We start from the raw sequence: 21,174 nt of genomic DNA on the forward strand, positions 1-21,174 counted from the left end.
GTTATTACTGAAAGGGTATATCTCCAGCAATTCTGCCTTTTTGAACTTGTGGACAGTAGGACAGATTTCTAGTAGTAGCTGGTCAAGTTGCTTCTTAAATGAATGTTGTATCTCTGCCTACTTTTGAAGAGTCCTTTTCATCTTTGCGACTTAAATCTTATAACTGATTATCTTGCCTATCCTCTGTTTGAATGTACTGTTTATATTTGCTTGATGGCAGAAGATGACAATATCTTTTTATAGTGTGCCATTTTAGGTACCTGAGCACTCTACATTTCCCCAACTCTCCTTTACTTCTTGGATTGCTAAAAGTGCTGTGTTTTACCATTTTGTATGACCTGCCATTGAAAAATTATTTTATTTATTTATTTGTCAACCAGAAGTGTCCACTGGGCCAGAGTGAGCCCAATTTCAGTGGAGGCCTGGGGAGAAAAGCTCCAAATAGACATTTATTAACAAATAATCAGAAAAAAAATTTCTTATAACAAATAAACAGAACATATTGTTCTTTGCAAACAGGTTCAGACATACAGTTAGTTTACAGATTGAAGTTATAAAACATAATATGGTTAAAAAAAATTAAGAAAAAATGCAAGAATTGTGTACTTTTGAAGTTGTAGCAGTCATGACAGACTATGAATAGTTGCATTCTGAGTACCATAACAGTCTGGCAGTCATAGCAGTGGATAAACAATTATATAGAGTATGGTTACAGTTTTGCTAATAAAGCAGTTTGGAAGGGGTCAGGTAATGTGGGGTGTGGAGCAGGAGCATTGCCACTGGGTAACTAGATGTGAATGGAGGCCATCTTTGAAGGACCTGGCATTACTGGTGGCTCTGAGTGATGTAGGGAGTGAGTTCCAGAGTATGGCAATGCAGAAAGAATAGAGTGCTTGTCCGGTAGGGAATGCAGGTTTTTGGAAGAGTAGCAAGGTTTCATTTTGTGATCTAAGTGGTCTGTTTGGGTGGTATTTGGTTAAGGTGGAGGTAAGGGCTGGACAGTCAAGGGGGTTATAGATAATTTTATGGGCTGTTGAGAGTTGCTGGTGAGTGAGGTATTGAGGTAGCTCAAGCCATTTGAGTGTGTGCAGTGAGGAACAGTGATGGGAAGAGTAGGTGGCATTAGTTGCAAACTTTGCTATTTTGTTATAACAGGTTTTCATTTTATTTTTTAGTGCTGTGCTAATGTTAGTAAGGAGAGGGGCGCCATATAGTAAGGAGGGTAGTAGAAAGGTAGTGGCCAAGGTTTGTTTGGTAGTAGGGTTGAGGAAGTGTTTATGCCTATAGAGGGTTCCTAGCTTCTAATGGGTCTTTTTTATGTTATTGTGGATGTGCTGGTCGAAGGTTAAGCTTTCGTCTATGGTGACACCTAGTAGTTTAGTGTGTGTGACAATTTCTAGGGTGGTTTTGTGTAATGCACAGATTTTGAAGTCTGGTTTATTTATAGTGGTGTTTTTTTAGGGGAGAAGAGACTTTCTATAGAGGAGAATGCTTGCTGTGTGTATGAGAGTAGTTCGGGTATGGTTTTGGAGGAGGAAATTACAGTTGAGTCATCTGCATATTGAATAACTGAGTTGTTAGGGATATAAGAGTGAAAGTCATTAATGAATATACTGAAAAGCAGTGGGCCTAATATGGATCCTTGAGGAACTCCTGTAGGGGTGTCAAGGAATGGTGAGGTAGATTCAAGCCATCTAGTGGATTGTTTTCTGTTGGATAGGTAGTTGGAAAACCAGAGCAGAGTTGGTGGGGACAGGTTCAGAGCTGAAAGCTTGGAGAGAAGTAGGGAGTGGGAAATGGTGTTGAATGCCTTGGACAGATGCAGGAAGAGAGAGGAGACAAAATTCCCTTCCTTGCATGTTTGGTTAACAGTATGTGTAAAGGATAGGAGAGCAGTGGTAGTACTATGAGCGGGGCAGAAACCATGTTGACAGGAAGATAGAAGATTATTGTTTAAGAGGTATTGCTGGAGCTGGGAGTGTATCCATTTTTCTAAGATTTTAGAGATTGGGGACAATATAGCTATGGGATGGAAGTTTGCGGTATCTGTATTATTACCACCTTTATGTAGGGGAAGAAAATAGGCTTTCTTCCAGATGGTGGGTATATAGGATTCCTGAACTGACCTGTTTAGGAGTATGCTGATGGGGTAGGAGATGGCCGGAGCTGACATTTTTAGGTATTCTGAAGGTAGGTTGTCAGGGGCATTGCTTCATGGGAGTTTATTTATAGTAGACGCTGGGATTGGAGAGAGAGAAAATATGGTAGTGGATGGATCTTCTGGGTGGTTGTAGTTGGTGGGGTGCTTAGTTTGAGAAGGTGGGGGTGGGAATGTGGCAGTTAGTTTGGCTATAGTTTCAGCAAAGTATGTGTTAAAGATTGTGACAATTTCTAGGGCTGTTTTTTCGGGGTGTGGACAGGGATTACTTTTTGACCCAAAGTTTAATAGTGCCAGATATTGAGGCCCAGAATTGCTTTGGGTTTTGTTTGAAATTGCGCAGCAATTTAATATAATGATTCTTTTTGTCATTGATAACTAGACGTTTGACTTTGTTGCGATGGTGCCCGTACTGTTGGAGGTCAGAGAGATTGGCAGTTGTATGCCATTTTTTCCAGGCTTTGTCTCTTACGACCATGACCTGCTTGGTACATTTTGAGAGCCAGATAAAGGTTTTTGTTTTTACTCTTTTGCGGCACAGAGGAGCATGGTAGTTTAGGACTTTTAGGAAGGTTGAATTAAAAAATTCAACCACTTCATCTAGAGGAAGGGTTTTTAGTATGTTCCAGTTTATAGATATTAGATGATCAATAAAACCGTCTTGGTTGAAATTAGGAAGGCTTTGCCGTAGTATATAATGATGTTGGTTGGGTAGTTGGAATATCTCACATATGTCATAGGCTGGATTGTGGTCACTGATATTGCAGGGAAGGGTACCTGTTTTGGAGAACTTGTTGGGGTCAGAAACAAGGATCCAGTCTATGACTGAGTCACCGCTATTGTTTTTAGCTGGTCTGGTTATATCTGTGATTACTTGGGTAAAGTTGTAGAGGTTGATATTGGGGGGTAAGGAGCTGTTTACCTGACTGGGCCAATTTATATTCACATCACCTAGTATGATTGTTTCATTGTTAATTTTTGAGGAGATCCAAGCTAAGATCTCTTCAAGAAGTGGGGTATTATTTCCTGGGGGTAGGTATAATGTTGTAATACATATGCTTTTGTTATTGTTTAAGTTTAGGAAAGCGATTAGTATTTCAGCATTTGAGAATTGAGGTATTGGAGATGAATGGGGGTAATGGAAAGGCTATGTGGGAAGAATAAGGCATTGCCTCCTCCTTTTTTGCGCGGTCTAAATGCTCTGAGGCAGGAGTAACTGGGTGGGAGGAATTCTGGGTCTCTGACATATGGTTTTAGCCAAGTTTCGGTAGTGGCAAGTATGTCTGGTTTAGTTTGGTATATCCAGGCATGGAATTCTGGAATTTTATTCCTAATGCCTTGGAGGTTAATAGTGGTGAATTGTAGTGATATAAGGGAATTATTGTTGTTGGGGGTAGTGGGCTTGGGTGAATATCTCCACATAGGGAGAGAACAAGTTTAGTGATAGGGGGTGTTAGCCAAGGTTGTTTGCATGCTAAGCAAGACTGATGTTTGTATGCTAATGTGAATGGGATAGGTGGTTATAAGTAAAGTATGTTAGTTTAAACAGGAAGATAGAGTGAGATTGAATAAGGCTTGGAGATATGTTAAGAGTAGGAGGTTAGAGTGTGTATGTTGGTGATTGGTGTAGTGTTGGAAGATAGATAAGGTGAGTTTAGGGATGTTAGGTTTGTCAGTATTAACATTAGAGAGAGTGTTAGATGGTATGGAGAGCAATCAGGAAGAGACATAGTATTTACACGGGCAAGAGACTGAGATGGGTGTGTTGCGGGTGTATATGTTAGAGTGTAAGGGGAGGGATATGTAAATGTAGGGGGTGTGGAATGGGTTGGTAGTAAGGAGGGTGTGTGTTTAGGGGTGAGGAAATGAGGTCAGAGGTAGGTAATAGGGGGTGGGGTGTATGGAAGTATAAATGTAATTGATGTGGGGGTGTGTGGGAATGGGGTATGGTAGGGGAGCAGAGTGAGCCTGAAGGGCGAACGGAGCGGGTAGAGCCAAGTCAAGGAAGAATCCAACTCCAGAAAAAAACAATCAGAGGGGTGGAAAGGTAGGTTTAGAGAAGAAAGTATGCAGGAGGGGAGGAAGGAAGTTGTAGTGGTGGGTGATAGGGAGAAGGATAAAGAGATGCACGGAGGTAAAGAACTATTGATGACGGGCTATAGCAGAATAGTCAAGGTGGTTAAATTATTTTTTGCTAAAGGGAATATTAAGAGTGGGTACAGGCTGCCATCTAGTGGACATATCTGTATTTGCAGCACTGACCACAGTGAGCGTTCCCCGAGATAGGGGAGAAAACGGAGGAATGTTTGGCTGCTAGTAAAAGCTGGGATAGGGGGTAAGTATGAGGGGGGCAGTGTAAGGAGGGTTTGGCTGCTGACTGTCCTGATGGGACGCGTGCACTAACCACTTAGTAGGGTTAAAGCACCATTAGTTATTTAAATTATTGAGGCAAGCAAGTTTCACAAATGTCACTGTGGATGTTGATGTGGCTGCTTCCAGTGCTTATCTCAAGAATGTTGCCAATACAGAAATCACTTGCTTTATGGTTCATACCTTCACCAAGTATTGCTACTTGGACCATGACTGTAAGGATTGTTCCTTCTTTAGCATTTTAGTGCTTTAGCCTTCTGAGCTTTTGCTTGTTACATTTTGCCTTTGTCTTGCTTTGACCTGCAGATGTTTTATTGATGCTGTATGAGATTGTTCTAAGCAATTAGCATACTTTATAAGTAAGTGCCCTCAAGTTGAAATTGACTCATGGTGACTCTGTGGGTAGACACCATAGGGTTGTTGTGGCATATTAACAAAGTAGATTTCCAGGCTTTTCTTCCGCACAGATACTGCTGCTGCTTTTCAGTTGTGCCATGACCAGGTTTCTAACCCAGGTCTTCTAGTTGGTAATCCTGTGCCTTAACCTCTGCTGTTGGGCTGGGGTAACCCACTGCATAGTACTACTGATATAAGTTGCATTTGTTGTGGAGTCCCCATACACAGGTATGTTCTCATTGTATATAGATGTATATTTCATGTGTCAGTTTCCTTGTGAGGGAACCTCAGTAGTGTACTGTTTATTACTCTTCCACCATTCCCCCAGTGCTTGAACAAACACCCCACCATGTAACTACTGACACAGTTCCCTGTAAAACAGACAAGTGTATATCTGTGCATTCTTACATGTTGCTAGTTAATGCTTCTTTATTGATTTTTGATTGTGTGTTGTGTTTGCGTGGTGGAGAGGGTGGAAGTGGCAGTCACAGGAGCTAGGCATGTTGTTATACCTATTGTATGGTACCATGTATCTTCTGGAGGCTTGCTTGTCTCTGGAGATGAGAATTAAAAAGAAGCAGTAATAGCTCTGAATATTGCAAGACAGAGGATTCCAACTGTCAATCCACAGCAAAAAGCTTTCTTACACATCAAGTGATAATTGGATATTTTTTAGTTACAGTTAGCCAGTGCTATCAAGAGAAGTTAATTTAATCAAAATAGTTATTTTGCATTTTGTCCATACCTTTCAGCATAAACTGTTGCTAGCCTATGTCCTAGTCATTGAATAGTGAGCAGTAAAGTTTCATTTTCTTCAGCTATATCATTCCAATAAGCAGCATTCATAGATTCATAGGTAGATACTAGGCTATCAGCCCCAGGGCCTATAGAAGCCTAGCCTTAAAGATTCCCTGGCTTCAGCCACCCAAAAAATGTATTGTCCTGTGCCCCTGTCGAGCAGAGCCACAGAAGTGATCCCCAGGGTAAATTTCCTATTTCCCATCCAGTTGTCCAGATTTTTCTTTAAAAGTGCCAATGAGGTGCTCTGTTTGACATAAATGGGCAGCTTGTTCCAGAGTATGGGAAATCTCTGGGGCACGAACCTATCCCTCCAGCAAGTTCTGTTTATTATGGTGACAAGGTTAAGGTCCCTGGAGCATGTGGCCCGTAGGGATTGGGATTTTTCTAAGTGTAGCATGTCTAACAGCTCGGGGTTTGACATGGCTTTGTATGTTAGGCAGAGATCGCCTCTGAGTAGGTGATATGCGACGGAGTAGAGCTGGAGTTTCTTAAAACGGTCTGCATAGGGCAACTGTTTGAGGCCAGTGCTCCTCTTTGTGAGGTATTTCTGCTGTCTTTCCAGTTGCTGCCCATGTCTTGTGAAGTACATCCCAAACGGGGTGTTGTACTCTATAATAGGTCTAATGAGGGCTGAGTAGAGGGGGACAATGACCTCTTTTTTTCTGGATGAGAAACCTTTTGTGATGAGGTGTGCCACATACATTCTCATTCATCCTGCCCAGGTAAACTATTCATTATTGTGTGAAAGAAGACATGTAAATTACATACAGAGACAAAACTCTGTGTACTTTATGTTGGTAGTCTCCCACGTTTGTTTCTGCTATATGTCTGCCAGCAGAGAGGCATACATTTAAATCTGAATCCTGAGTCACGCTACTTTTTTCACTTGCCCTTGAAGTTATTTTGCTGTGCATGTGATGCCACTCAGTAGCAGAGAATAAATAGTGATTGCCATGTTTTATGAAGGGTGTTCTGTTTAGAAGTACCTTAGCATTAAGTTTAGTAGGTAAAGAAAAAGGCATAAACCAAGAAAGATGTTTATAATTGCAGCCAGATATTATTTCTGTATTAATTTTAAAAGTTTCTGCAAGTGTTAAGTAAATGACAATGTAAGTTGAATGGGGTCTATAATTAGATCACTGAACGCTTAGGTAAGCGAACGGTAATTAATCAACCCCATATAAGCGAAAGCTTACAAAACCGAACTGTCAGAACAGCGATTTTTTTCCAAGGGAAAAAAATCACTGTTCCAACAAAAAAAAAAAAAAAAGAAAGCACATTAAAACATGAGATTAAGTGGGGGGCTTTGCCCCCCACACCCCCCTACTTAAATATACCAACTCTGAGACCACACTACAGTGCTGAAAACGGCAAAGTACCAAAGCGGCCAAGCAAATTCTTTCCCAGGGAAAGAATTCGCTTACATGCCGCTTCGATATTTTGCAGTTTCTGTTTTGTCAGTTCGACCAAGACGCATTTGAAAACATGCGTCTTCGGTCTGCTGATAGGAACTCAGTTGAGTGTCCCAATATATTGTCAGTAGTTTTACCTCAGTGTCTGCACTTTGTCAAACAAAGCAGAATAAATGAAGGTATCAGAATGTGTAGAATGAGTCAGAGTTGTGGAGGGGAATAGTTGTTTGACAGCAAGGCAATTGTAGCTTCAAAGAAGGATAAGACTGTTGCTTTTCTGCCAACAGTGAATTCTCCAAGGAAAGAGAGAAGGCCAAAGCTCGAGGAGACTTCCAGAAACTGAGGGAGAAGCAGCAACTGGAGGAAGACTTGAAGGGGTACTTTGACTGGATCACACAGGCTGAAGACATTGATCCGGAGAATGACGATGAGGAGTTTGAAGGAAAACGCAACCGTGAGTACATACCAAATGTTGACAAAGCAACCTTCATGGGAGGGAGGAATCCTATTCCTTTACTCACATTTAGTCAGCCAAGACTGTTAATAACAAACACTTGTGCTGTATGAAATAGTGAGATAGATATTAAATCATTTTCCACTTTGAAGAGCATGACTTAAGCTGCTGAGCTAGTGGCTTTACTTTGAAACATTAATGTAGAAATATTGCCTTTGAGTATTGGCTCTTTGTTTTGAAAGGGGGTTCTTGTTTTCTGATATAAAAGTCTTCCTCATATCGTAAGGAATGTGAATATTTTTTCAAGAAACTCTGTAGAGTTATGCTTCTTGAAATGTATTTGTGCTTCTTAAACGTTGTTTTAGTGCTAACATTGTTTTTTTTTTTCATTATGATGTCTGCCCTGTAGACATAGATGTACAAAAGTTACATATTAAGAGCACTGTTTTCACGTTTATATTACTTCGTTGAAGCTTTACTGCATCAAAGCAATAAATATTGAACACAGTTGATCAATGCAGTAAAATATCGAACGAGGATAAAAAAAAAAAACTAAAGGGTGTAGACAGGGGGGCAAGTCCCCCTGCACCCCCCACACCCCCCGCCACTTAAATATACCAACTCTGAGACCGCACATTGAGGTAAACAGAAATCTCCCCCTACGGAGATTTCTGTTTACCTGGCTGATATTCTTCGCTTTCGCTATTGTCATGCCGACAATAGATTTGATATTGTCAGCTTGCGACAATATAATATAGACCCCTGTTTTCAGACTGGGGGGGGGGGTCTAGACTTCATTAGTATGGTATAATCAATGACTTTAGAGTTGCTTGAGGTCGGAGTCTTTTTTTCTAAGTTTAGAATAATGCTGAACTTGGCATTTTTCCTCAGCTGTGCGAAAAGGACAAATAAGCCCTAAAAACAACAAAAGAAGGCATGTTGATAGTGAGAGAACAAAAATATGAGGTTGTAAAAATATGATTTGCAGGATCTCCCATAATAGCATGATTGTATAATCAGTACATTAAAAAGGTTATGAGCATTAATTTTGATTGTATTTTATAACAAGTGAGATTTTTTTTAATTATCCAGAATTTTATTTCTTCATCCCATTACATACCTTTATGTTTTCAAATTCATTGACTGTCAGATTCTGTTGTGCAGGTTAGGTATATATCTTAAAATCTGAATGATTCAGATGCCATCCTGGAGTTGGCAGCAACACATTTCTGCTGTCCAGACAGTCTGAATCTTTGTTTATAACTAAGCCACATATTAGTGGTCAGTGCTGTAATGTGCAGTCATGAGTATGAATTTCTTCATTTTGTATTTAAGATATTTTCAGGGATTTCTACTTTTTTCATAATACAGCCATCACAGGGTTACTATATGTAAAGCAGGAGTGATTGGGATTTTTTTTTCAATGACTTCTGTCTTTTTTGAATGTAAATGTTGAATGAAAATGCACTGTCTTCTGATTCCATGTACAAGTATTAAACATAGATTTCTGTCATGGGTCACCATATTTTCTTCCTGAGAAAGAGCACCTTTATTGGATGTATACTCCTTCCCTGTCCCAGCCAACATCCTATGGTAATGTTGGTCTTATGGAATCAAAACCAATCATGTCTTTTGTAAAAAATCAGTCTGTCATCAACAAGAACCATTTCCTCCTTTATCATATTTTAACACCTTTATTAAAGTATCAGTTAAGACAGAGAAAAACATACATTAATATAAAAGAAAACAAATCATAATAACGTTTCCAGTTACACATATTGTACATCACATGCTCTTTTTTATGACTATCGTCAGTACAGCATTACAAAAATTGCTCAGTTTCAGCATTTCCTTAAACCTCACTCCTCCAAAACATTATTCTGCATGTATTGTTCCTCAGATTCCATTTATTTTTAGATAATTAGCGCCTTTCCTTTTCTAAAGATCCCATCTCCATTTCTTTTATCTCTGTTACAGTATTCAGTACTTCAAATACAGTTGGTTTAGGCTTTGATTTCCATTTTCTAGTAATTGCTTTTTTGGCAGCTATCAGAATTAAACTTAACAAGACTTAACTATGTTTAAGCAAATCAGATCCTGTGTCCCAGCTCAAAAGAATAATTTCCTTAGCTACACCCATTTGCTCACCCAGTATTTCTGAAAGAGTACTCTGTAGAGAATTTTTTAAATCTGTGAACTCATTATACTCCCCAAAACGTATGATGTTATGTGGTCCTATCTCGCCTACATTCCTTACTCATGGGTTCTCGCCTCCGACACAGCCAAATTTCTCTAGCATCCCAGGATGCACCTCGCCCTAGCCCCAGATCTTATTTGCCGCTCGTAGAGTTAGGACGTGGTCTCGCTTGGCTGTGGCTAAGTACCCTTTTAAAATACTTTTAGTATTTTAGCAGTCTTCCTTTTGACAAAAGCTATTTTGAGAGCCAACCTTGTACCTGAATAGTTGTTGCGTGAGGTTTTGAGAGTTTAGTGTTTTGTGGTATCCCTACTGTTTTTGCGGGCTAGGCCCGTTTAAGTTAGAGGACCTAGTCCTCTCCAGTGTGTTCCCTTGTTGTGTTGTGCTGTTGTGTTAGCGGTTAACTCCCTTTTAGGAAGCGTTTAAGTTAGAGTTTCCTTGTCCTTTTAAGTGCTTGTTGGTCTTCCCGCCCTCCTTTTGTGTTTGACTCTGTCGGTTGTGTGTGGCACGGTTGCTTGCCATGTCGAAAGAACTGAAGGAACATAAACCCTCTGGGTTTAAGAAGTGTACAAAATGTGGCTATAAAATGTCCATTACAGATGGGCACTCTATCTGTGTTTATTGCCTTGGTGCTATTTACTTGCAAGAGTCCTGCAGTTTCTGTCATGTGTTTAGCCCTAGGGTACTGCAGGAATGTAAAAGTAAACCGATTTTGAGTGTCTGATCAAGCCCTCCTTTGAGGAGGCCTTGGAGTCGTCTCCGCCTTCTAGTACCAAGTCTAAACCTCCTAAGGCCAAGAAAAGATCTCCGGCTCCGTCTGCTTCTTCGGAGCCATCGGAGAAGGTTTGTAAATTGGATACTTCCTCCTCGGCTCCACTGTCCTCGGGGCCGAAGGAGAAGGTCTCGGAAATGGATACTACATCCTCGGCTCCACTGTCCTCGGGGCTGAAGGAGAAGGACTCGGAAATGGATACTACCTCCTCAGCTCCATTGTCCTCGGGGCTGCAGGAGGTATCTGTTGCACTGGAGTCGACCTCGGCTCCGTTACTATTGGAACCTCTTCGGTGCAGGTTACCCAGTGTCAGGCATGAGTCTCCAGTCGGGAGATCCAGATCTCCTTCTATTTCTTCCAAATCCTCTAGGCTATCTGATTTGGATGTGGATAAGGTGGTCCAGAGGCTCCTACAGTCGCCGGTGTTAGCAAAACTGTTTTTGGCTCCGACCCAGTCGGCTCCGGAGCCGATTACCATTCTTGTACCGATGATTCCTCCAACAAACACCGATGTGTTTTCGGAGCCGGAGTGCTCTGCGCCGAGTGATGTTCTGGTGTCGGCTCCAATACCCCAAGTGAGTCTATCGGAGCCGGCTTCAGCTACAACCAGGTCGGCTCCATCCTCTGGTTTCAGCACTCGAGTTTCCACAGTCGGACCCGAGGGGGATACCTCGGGACTCCTGTCGGTTCCGAGCCTCCCTCTCAGTGCTTCGGCTCGGGGAATCTCGACTCCAATCATGGTCTCGGAGACTGGTCGGTCCTCGGACTCGGGGGGACCGGCCTTCGAGGCCATGAGGAGCACCCTGGCCAGGTCGTCAGGTACATCACCGGGATCGGTCACTCCGTCCCCTTACACCCCGGCTAGAGCCTCTGACGCCCCCCTCTCCATGGACGGTGGAGCCCGAAGGTCTGGGGATACCCCTTTGGGCGGTCCCCTACTTTCTGAGGGCCTCTCAGAGTCTGTGCCTGAGGAGCCTCCCAGTAAGAAGTCGTGCAAGAGGAAGCACATCGACTCCCAGGATGAGTCACTCACTTCCAATACCGACCATGAGGAATCAGAGGGGTCCACCAAGTCGTCCTCCGATGATGTCTCTTTCTCCGACATCCTGGAGATTTTGAGACAGAGAGGCGATTGGCCCTCCAAGGCCCCCTCTAAGGAGGAGTCGGTATTCCTCAAGGCCTTCGGATCTCAACCCTCCGCCTCCTGGGTGTCTCCACTCTTCGACAAACTCCTGGACTTGATTTGTCGAAGGGTGTGGGAGAACCGTGATTCCATGGAACTGGTGCCCAGACATCCAAACAAGTTCCTGTCTGCTCCCCCAGGCAAAGAGTTCCTTACCAAAGGGGTTTCGGTAGATGCCTTGGTGGTGGCAGCAGCCACTCAGCAGGAAGTTGCAGAGGCTTCTTCTTCAGTCCACCCTCCTAACAAGGAGTCCAGGAGTATGGACCGGTATGGGAAGCGTACCCTGTCTTCGGCGACCTTTACCTTACGGTCGTTGAATTACCTCTGTCATTTCACTCGGCTCCAAAGAGATCTCCTGAAGGAGCTAGGAGATACTCTAATGGGTAACATGCCTGAGGCGGTAGCGCAGACTGTTAACACCCAGTTGTCTACCCTAGGGTCCATTGTCAACTCGTCTATGAGGCTCATATCTTATGCAGCCGAAGGGTCGAGTAGGGCAGCTAGCTCAGGCGTAGCTCTCAGAAGGCAAGCCTGGATGCGCCTGTGTCATTTCGCGGATGCCTTTAAGTCTTCCTTCACTGATGCCCCCTTTGATGGGTCCTCTCTCTTCGGACCCAAAGTGAAAGACACCCTCACCAGATGCGAACAGGAGGGAAAGACCCTATCTGCCGTAGGGGCCCGTTTTTCTCTCCCTTCTAGGCCTTATCCCAAGGCTCAGAAAGGAGGGAAAATGTGGCTCAAAAAGTCTCAGAGGTCCTTTCCCACAGCTCAAGGTGAGTCCCCCTCCAGAGGCAAGGGGGGGGGGATTATTCCGGAAAACGCTGTCCTAGAGGCACAGGAGGCCCCTGCAACTCGGGAGACCGAGATTCCTTTTGCGGTTCTTCCTTCCAGCATTCCTGAGGTGTTGCCCGACTGTGCTATTCCGGAGCCAGTCGGGGGCCGAATTTCGTTGCATCCAGAAGCCTGGGAAAGCATCACCCAGGATTGTTGTGTGCTCCGAATAGTTACCGGAGGTTACACTATTTCCTTTGCATCGACTCCCCCTCCAGTCAGAAGGATCCCGGACGTCCCACCCAGTCAACGGGATCAAGCAGTACTAGAAGTTGCAAAGCTGCTAGAAAAAGGAGTCATCCAACCAGTCCCCTCAGACCATGTCGAATCAGGAACTTACTCACGACTCTTTTTGGTGCCGAAAAGGACAGGGGACCTGAGACCCATTCTGGATCTCAATTGACTGAATTGCTACGTTCTGAAGTCCAAGTTCTGAATGGTCACTCTTCAGTCCATTTTTCCACTGCTGGGGAAAGGAGTATGGATGTGCTCCATCGATCTCAAGGATGCCTACTACCACATCAAAATGGAGAAGGCATCCAGGAGTCATTTACGCTTCCGGCTAGGAACCAGTTACTTTAAGTTTCGTGCCTTGCCCTTTGGTCTCACCACAGCCCCCATGGTGTTTACCAAGTGTTTGGAAGTGGTGACAGCTCACCTGAGACGTCTAGGATTCCAGGTGTTTCCGTATCTGGACGACTGGCTTCTCGCCGCCCCCACCAGGCATCTGCTTGTTCAAGCCAGGGAGATGATCATCTCACTTTGCCAACGTCTAGGAATTACTTTGAACTGGGAAAAGTCTGCCTTGCAGCCCCCACAGCGTGTTGTTTTTATAGGCGCAGAGCTAGGCTCTATTCAAATGCGCGCCTTTCTGCCACAGGACAGGATAAGAGTGTTGCAGTCTCAGATCCACGCACTGTTGCCCCTCAGAAAAGTTCAGGCCAGGTTAGTTCTTCAGCCCTTGGGATCCATGACCTCCACCATCATGCTGGTACCTCTCGCCAGGTTACACATGCGGATCCTACAGTGGCTCCTGTCGGTTCAGTGGTCCTTTCAAAAGCTTCCTCTTTCCCACTTGATACTTCTCATGGAGCGATGCAAACAGGACCTCCCCTGGTGGCTATGCTCCTCCAATCTGGACAGAGGAAGGAGCTTGGTTCCTATGTCTCCAGTGGCCGTGGTGGCCACGGACGCCTCCCAGATGGGGGGGGGGCATTATCTAGGCAGGACGGTCCAAGGCACCTGTCAAGATCACGAGGTGCACTTGCATATCAATGTTCTGGAGATGAGAGTGGTGTTTCTGGCGTTGCGAGCACTCCAGGACTCTCTACCTCTGGGAACGATTGCAATGCACTTGGACAACATGTCCGTAGTGTGGTACCTGAACAAGCAGGGGGGAACCAAATCTTATCCTCTCTGCAGAGAGGCCATGCGAGTGTGGCAGTGGCAGTGTCTTCCCAACGGTTTCTAGTGGCAACGCACATTCCGGGGAAGGCCAACGTGATAGCGGACAGGCTAAGCAGAGCTGTTCTGATGCCTCACGAGTGGTCCCTGAACAACTGAGTGGCGGTTCAGATCTTCAAAAGGTGGGGTCAGCCTTGCTGCGATCTCTTCGCCAGCCCCCTCAATGCCAAATGCAGCAAGTACTTCACTCTGATCCCCCCACAGGGGGAATCACCCAGGGACACTCTAGCTCATGATTGGCCCCCCGGTCTGGTCTACGCTTTCCCTTTGTTTCCCCTGTTACCAAGAGTGATACAGAAAGCCATATCCTTGGGAAGCAGGATGATCCTTATTGCTCCACACTGGCCTCGACAAGTATTGTTCCCTTTTCTTCAATGGTACGCACTGGACGGTCCATGGACTCTGGCCCCAGTGCCAGACCTCCTGATTCACATGTCAGGACAATTTCATCCCTGCGAACTCTCAGGTTGACAGCCTGGCTGCTCCACTTCCGTCGCTAGTCAGACGACACTCCTTTTCACCTGAAGTGGTGCACATCTTGTCTTTTCTCATAAGTCTTCCACCAGGAAGATTTATTCCAGTAAATGGAGGAGATTCTCCATTTGGGCTCAGGTTCAAGGTTTGGACCCCTTCACAGCCCCTATTCCGTCAGTCTTAGATTTTTTAGCCATGTTGTTCTGTCAGGGCTCCGCACCCGCTACCATTAAAGTGCAGTTGGCTGCAATTTCCAGTTTTCACACATCTTATGAGCCCTCTCTTATGGGCCACAAACTCTGTAAAGCCTTTCTAAAAGGCGCTTGGTTACTTCGTCCCCCAGTTTCTGAACCTGTACTGCCATGGGACCTGAACCTTGTGCTACAAGCTATTACGTCACCACCCTTTGAACCGGCTGCCATTTGCGACTTAAAATTCTTATCTTGGAAGACGGCCTTTCTGATAGCCATTACATTGGCCAGGAGGGTATCAGAACTTCAAGCCTTGTCCATTAAACCTCCGTATTTGATTTTTCATATGGACAGAGTTTCCCTGAGGCTCAACCCGTCCTTCCTTCCAAAGGTGTCATCCACTGTCAATCTCCATCAATCTATTGAGCTACCAGTATTTTTCCGAACTTTTCCAATAAAGCAGCGTTCAGGTTTCATCAGTTGGATGTGCACAGACAACTGCGATTTTATTTACATAGGACTAAGCATGTTAGGAAATTTGATCAGCTGTTTGTGTCCTTTTCAGAGAACAGAGCAGGTTGTCCTATTTCCAAGTGCACAATTTCTAAATGGATCAAAGATTGTATTTCATTCATCTACTCGTCAGCAGACAGAACTTTACCCTTTCCCGTCAAGGCTCATTCTACCAGGGCTATGTCTACATCAGTAGCTTTCCACGCTAGGCTTTCCTTGGATGATATTTGTGCTGCGGCCACTTGGGCTTCTCCCAACACTTTTATTACTCATTACAAGCTGGACGTGGCTTCTAGGGGCCGGGCTTCCTTTGGTTCCATGGTTCTCAGGAGTATCTTCTTATGAGCCTCCCAGGATAGAAGTGCTGGAGACACTGTCCCATGAATAAGGAATGTAGGCGAGATAGGACCACATAACATCAGTTAGTTATGTACTCACCATAACGATCGATGTATGTGGTCCATCTCGCCTACATTCCTACGTACCCTCCCACTTGCCCCCTTCCTAGAGGATTTGGAAGAATATTGGCTCTGTGGACCCTTCAAGGTCAGTGATTTTGTTCCCTTATCTGGCTGGAATTTCTTCCAGTGTTTATTGAGTATGGGTTATGAGTGTTTGATTGTTATGATTGCAAACAAGATCTGGGGCTAGGGCGAGGTGCATCCTGGGATACCGGGTTAGCCCAGCCAATTAGAGACTTCATGCTAGAGAAATTTGGCTGAGTCAAAGCCGATTCTCGGCTCCGAACCCGTGAGTAAGGAATGTAGGTGAGATGGACCACATACATCGATCGTTATGGTGAGTACATAAAACACAAAGTTGAGGGAAGCTGAAATAAACGAAATATAACCAAACCACAGCTTCAGGGATCAAACCAATAAATATCCAAGGACCAAGTGGTAGAAGACGCTGATGTATAAAACCTTCTTTATTGGCACAAACGTTGCCTGATGAAGTCTGCAAACGCAGATGAAAGCGCTTACCATACTTTTTAGATTTCTCGTGTCTAATTTTAATTAATAAATGTTGCTTATATCCTTGTTCGAGTCCTGCTCACGATTTGACTGGATAACCTAGCAGAGACGGATTGCTGTCTCACTGTTTGATTCAGATATTATCAAGATATTCCATTATTTTTTGTTTAGCACTCTGGAGTTGCACCTCTTTTTGTTCTGTGAGATTTCCCCTTTTCTGCAATACTTTAACCTTTGTCAGTCCTTCCAAGTACTTCTTGTTCTTAACCGCGTTTCTTTCTCTTTTATTTATACACTATTTGTAAACTTCACTTTCATTTTATCCCTCTCCTTAAGTATATTTTCTGAACAAATTTATGTCTTCTCTATTAACTCCTGAGTAATTTTCAATAACCATGCCTTAAATTCCTCTCTGCATAACAGATAAGTGGGGAAGCACCAGTCTCTCATTTTTATTCCATTACCTGCATTTTTATTTTAGTTCTTATTGGTGCATGATCTGAAATAGTTATTGGATATTTATCAAAACTTTCAGTTAAATGCATATGTTCCTGGGAAATATTAAGTTCTGTCTGTCATAGCTCAGTTTTTGTACCTTGGGGAATAATATGTAAATTCTCTCTGAGCTCCTACTACTGAATTCACATCTTCCATACCAGATATTTTCATAAATTTCTTCAAAAATCTGCCCTCTTTTTGTTATGTTTTTCCTTCAAGCTCCCCGACATATTCTCACTAGTGCAAATCAAAATCCCTGCTGGAAGCTGATTATTTCTTCCAGAATTTTCTTAAGCTCCATTGTATCAATTTTAGGTAGAATATAAATACAAGTTAGTATAATCCTCCTCCCTTGCCAGCAACCCCTTACTATTACAAATCTACCATTATTATCTTTCCCCCTCTTATGTCATTGTGGAAGCTGCTCTAGTAATTAGTGTAATTATTCCCATTTTCCTTTATCCGAGATATTCCATTGAATAACCATCCTTTCTTTATCAAATTCACATGCTCATTTCTTTCTAAATGTATCCTATATCATAGCTATTTGCACTCTGCATTTTTTAATATGGTTCACTGCTCTTTCTTTTTTTCCTGTATACCTGTGAGACCATTCATATTCAAAGATAATATAGAGAGTGTTACCATTATGATAAGAAGGTATAATTCCCACCTGTTATGTATAACAGCTTTTTTAAAAATGTCTAGTTTCAGCTTTTGTGTTACATGTACACACTAATGTTTGGCAGGTTGATCTTTTATACAGTTGTTTTGTGTCATATACATTTGAACCTATGTCATATCTTACAAGACTTTTTGCTTTAATGAAAAGCCTCAGAACACACAAACACGCACACACACACACACACACACACACACACAAAACACTCACATAACCTATTAATTTAATGCAAACAAACAACATTTTGTACATCTTTAAATAATGAAGTTTAACCTTCATAATAAGAACAATTGTCTCAGATTGACAGCTACACTTATAGGCTTGAATTGACCTATAATGAAGGTTATCCATACTTAGATGCATGGTACAGCATGTGCTCCTACTTACACTGAGTGTTGTCTGTTTTTGCCTTATCTTTATTCCTCTACCATATGTAGAAAACAACTTGAATGCTTTCAGAAAACATTATGTTTTAGCTGTTGAAAGAAAAAAGTATTCTGTTTTATTGCCCTTAGCTTGTCTGAATAGAAACGTGATAGTCAACTATACAGTTGCATTCAGCTACAAGCTTCTCATGTTGCCTTCTGAACATTTATTTGCTAAAGGAAAACTGTTCATTACATTCAGTGCTCTTTTATTTACTTGCTTCCACTTAAAATTGTTGTTAGATCAAGCTAAGGACTTTAATCCAGTCACTCCCCTATGCAAAAGTAAGATAAGGCTTATCAGTTTTACTTGTATCATGCTCTTTAGTCCTGGTATTCTTTTCTTTTTACTAAACAAAAATAAAGAAAGGATGAGAAAAAAATGCACCTGTTTATGCTAGTATCCCTATTACATGCAAAAAGATCTGAAAAAGTTTTACTATGTAACATGCAGTATATGTCATGCTTTGTAGAAATACTGTTAAGAACAAAAACTAATTTAATTTACAGTTACCTCTTTCCTTCCTCTTCCCCTCTCCTTAATGTTCTTTCAAACATTAATGCCAGGAAGTAGGGATTATGCTTTGGAGTCCCATATAAGTTTAACGCAGTCAAAAAAGCCCAATGTTTCCAGGTTTTCTTGTCCCGCCATGTTTCACGAATGTGATTGATTCTTTGTAATCCCACATTTATTCAGTAATTTCTGAATTGCTGGCTTTCTTCCTGTTGATCTCTGGCTCCCAGCTCCAATCTGTGGTTCATTTCCAATGTACTTCTGGTTCTTCTAGTCAACTCCTGTGCTTTTTTCTGTCTTTCAATAATTTTCCTTTGGAACATTGGAAAATGTTTCACTGGCATAGTCTATGAGCTTTATTATCAGAAGAATAAGAAGCAGAATCCTCTTCCCTTTGATAGCTCACTTTTTGTTGGACAAACCTTTGTATCTGATGTTGTCAGTTTTCATTCATTCCTCAACACTTGGGTTTGGGTCTGATCCTTGGATCCATCTCAACCATTATTGTAGCTTGTTGCCACCAAAATGCTCTCTAGCTCCTCCCTTACTCATAATGCACCAACCCCTAATATACCCCAGATTTCTTTTGCCCCTTTTGCATTTGGACATGGTTGCCTTGAGAACTCAAGAATTTAAGCATATAAATAAGTTATTTCTACCTTTTTTATTTCATATAAAATATTAGATCTTTCGATTTATAAATTCTCCCTTTTTACACTTTTGTGTGTATTCTTTTTACCTTAGTTGGCAATCTTTTATTTCCCCTTTTCCTCTTATGCAGTATTAACTACCATTGCTGGTAATTTTTCTCTATATTTTCTTTCTTTGATAGTTTAAAAATAAATAAAATGTATTCTATTCTTATTTCTTAATGTTAATATTGCAAAATGTCTGAAAAAGGCCCTTCTGGATTTAAGTAGTGCCAGAAATGTAGGCACAAGTTGCTACTGTCCAGATGCACATGCTTTGTGTATGTACTGCTTGGGCCCAGACCATGTTCAGGTAAACTGTTCTGTCTGTAAGGCCTTCAGTGCACAAGTAGTCATGGATAGGAAAAACATATTAATTTTGAAAGGGTACTTTTCAGAGACTATTTCTGAGGCTGAACCTTTCCCCCCAAACCTAAGTCAAAAGAGCCTTAAGCCAAGTCTTCAAGGCCTTTGGGATCTTCGACTCCCTCACTCAGATTCTACCACGGAACTACCAAAGAATAAGCACAAGTCAAATCCAAAGACTGCTCCTGTTCAGCTGGCATCAGTGTTGACAAAAGCTTCCTCGGATCCTAGTTCTTCAGATCCATTGCCTTTCTCCAGGACCCAGGTATTCTTTCTCCTTAGACTCAGTACCCTGTAGCGTACCTTTCTCTTACCTCAAATCCTGCCGGCACGTTAGGTCCCTATCTGGTAGCTTCTTCTCATTCTTCCAGCAGTCTGACCAAGGCTGATGTGGACAGAATGATGAGGACATTTCTCCTGACACAGAAATAGATGGTAGTTCTCCCAGCTGCTAGCATTTCTGGTTAGGAAGCTAGTTCCAGGACTGTCTGGATAGGAACCGAGCATGTTAGTGTCTTGGGCTCCCAAGGTATATCTGAGTACACTGGGTCCAACATTTTTGGAGCCAGATGTCTCTTGAAGCTGAAGCCTTCCTGTTGGCTCCGAGGCATTAGACTCTACTCTGAAGTTTTCAGAGCTGTCTCTTCCCCTCAGAGCCTCGGCACTGGACATCTGGGCTGTGACCTCTGCCTCAGCTGGAATGCCTTCGGGGAGGGGGGGGCAATGGATACTGATTTTCAATGAAGGGAAAGAGTCCACAAGATCCTCACTCAAAGATGTCTGATTTGGAGACATCCTTAAGTAGAGAGGTGGTTGGTCAACTAATAATCTTTCACGGAGGAATCTGTATTCCTGGGGGCTTTTGGGTTTGGACTGTCTACCTCCTGGTAACTCCACCCACTGATGAGCTCATTGACTTGATCTCTAGGTGAGTGTGGCAGGAGCCAGACACAGTTGAGCCAGTCTCCAAGAGACTGGTTCAGATTCTGGCAACACCTGTAGGAAATGAATTTTGGAGCAAGGGTGTGCCTGTAGATGCTTGTAGTGGCAGCCACTAAGAAGGAACTTGCTGAGCAGAGGTCCTCTGTCCATACACCTAACAGGATGTCTAGGGCGTTGGACAGATTTGGGAAGGATTTGTATGCTTTGGTGATCTTTGCCTTTAGGTCGCTGAATTACCTGGCACACTTTACAAGACTACAAATGGACTTGATAAAGGAACTGTCAAAATCCATTTCTGGAATCACTACTGCTGAGACTTAGACTTCTGTGGCTTCACAGTTGGCAACACTTCAATCCATTTTTAATTCAGCCATGAGGCTTATCTGTCATGCAGGTGAAGGTACCACTTTGGCAGAGGGTTCAGGCATTTCCATTAGCAGGCATGCTTGGATTTGCTTGTATGATTTTGTGGAGCCATTCAAGTCCTTATTCATCAATGCACCTTTTGACGGCAGTTCATTGTTTGGCCCTAAAGTGAAGTGCACTCTCTCCAGGTTTGAGAAAGATGGAAAGAACAGACCTTCTCTGCAGTGGGTGTGAATTTTTCGACCCCTCAAAGAACCTTCTCTAGGAATCATTGAGGTGGTTGAAAGATGTGGTTCAAAAAGTCCCAGGGACCTTCCCAAGATCCACATGGAGATAGTCCCCACAGGGGCAAAGGGGGCAACTCAAATGGAAGATGCCACCGACACGGCAGAGGAGTCCTGCAGAACCAAGGGACTAGAGATTCCTTCTCTGACAGACCCTACCAGCACTCCTGAAACGAGGCCCGATTGTCCCCTCTGGAGGCAATCCAGGTCGATTATCC

At 43.0% G+C, this 21,174-nt stretch overlaps 1 protein-coding gene across 1 annotated transcript in view; it reads left to right on the forward strand.

The window, feature by feature from the left end:
* Positions 1-21,174, forward strand: part of CACNA1F (calcium voltage-gated channel subunit alpha1 F) — a 4,101,209-nt gene that overhangs the window by 1,004,130 nt on the left and 3,075,905 nt on the right. The window contains 1 exon segment of the mRNA XM_044079296.1: positions 7,425-7,591. Within this exon segment, the coding sequence (XP_043935231.1) occupies positions 7,425-7,591 (167 nt within the window).

The sequence above is a fragment of the Protopterus annectens genome, chromosome 8.part0 (assembly GCF_019279795.1).
Source record: "Protopterus annectens isolate FY-2018-M chromosome 8.part0, PAN1.0, whole genome shotgun sequence".
Classification (NCBI taxonomy): domain Eukaryota; kingdom Metazoa; phylum Chordata; order Ceratodontiformes; family Protopteridae; genus Protopterus; species Protopterus annectens.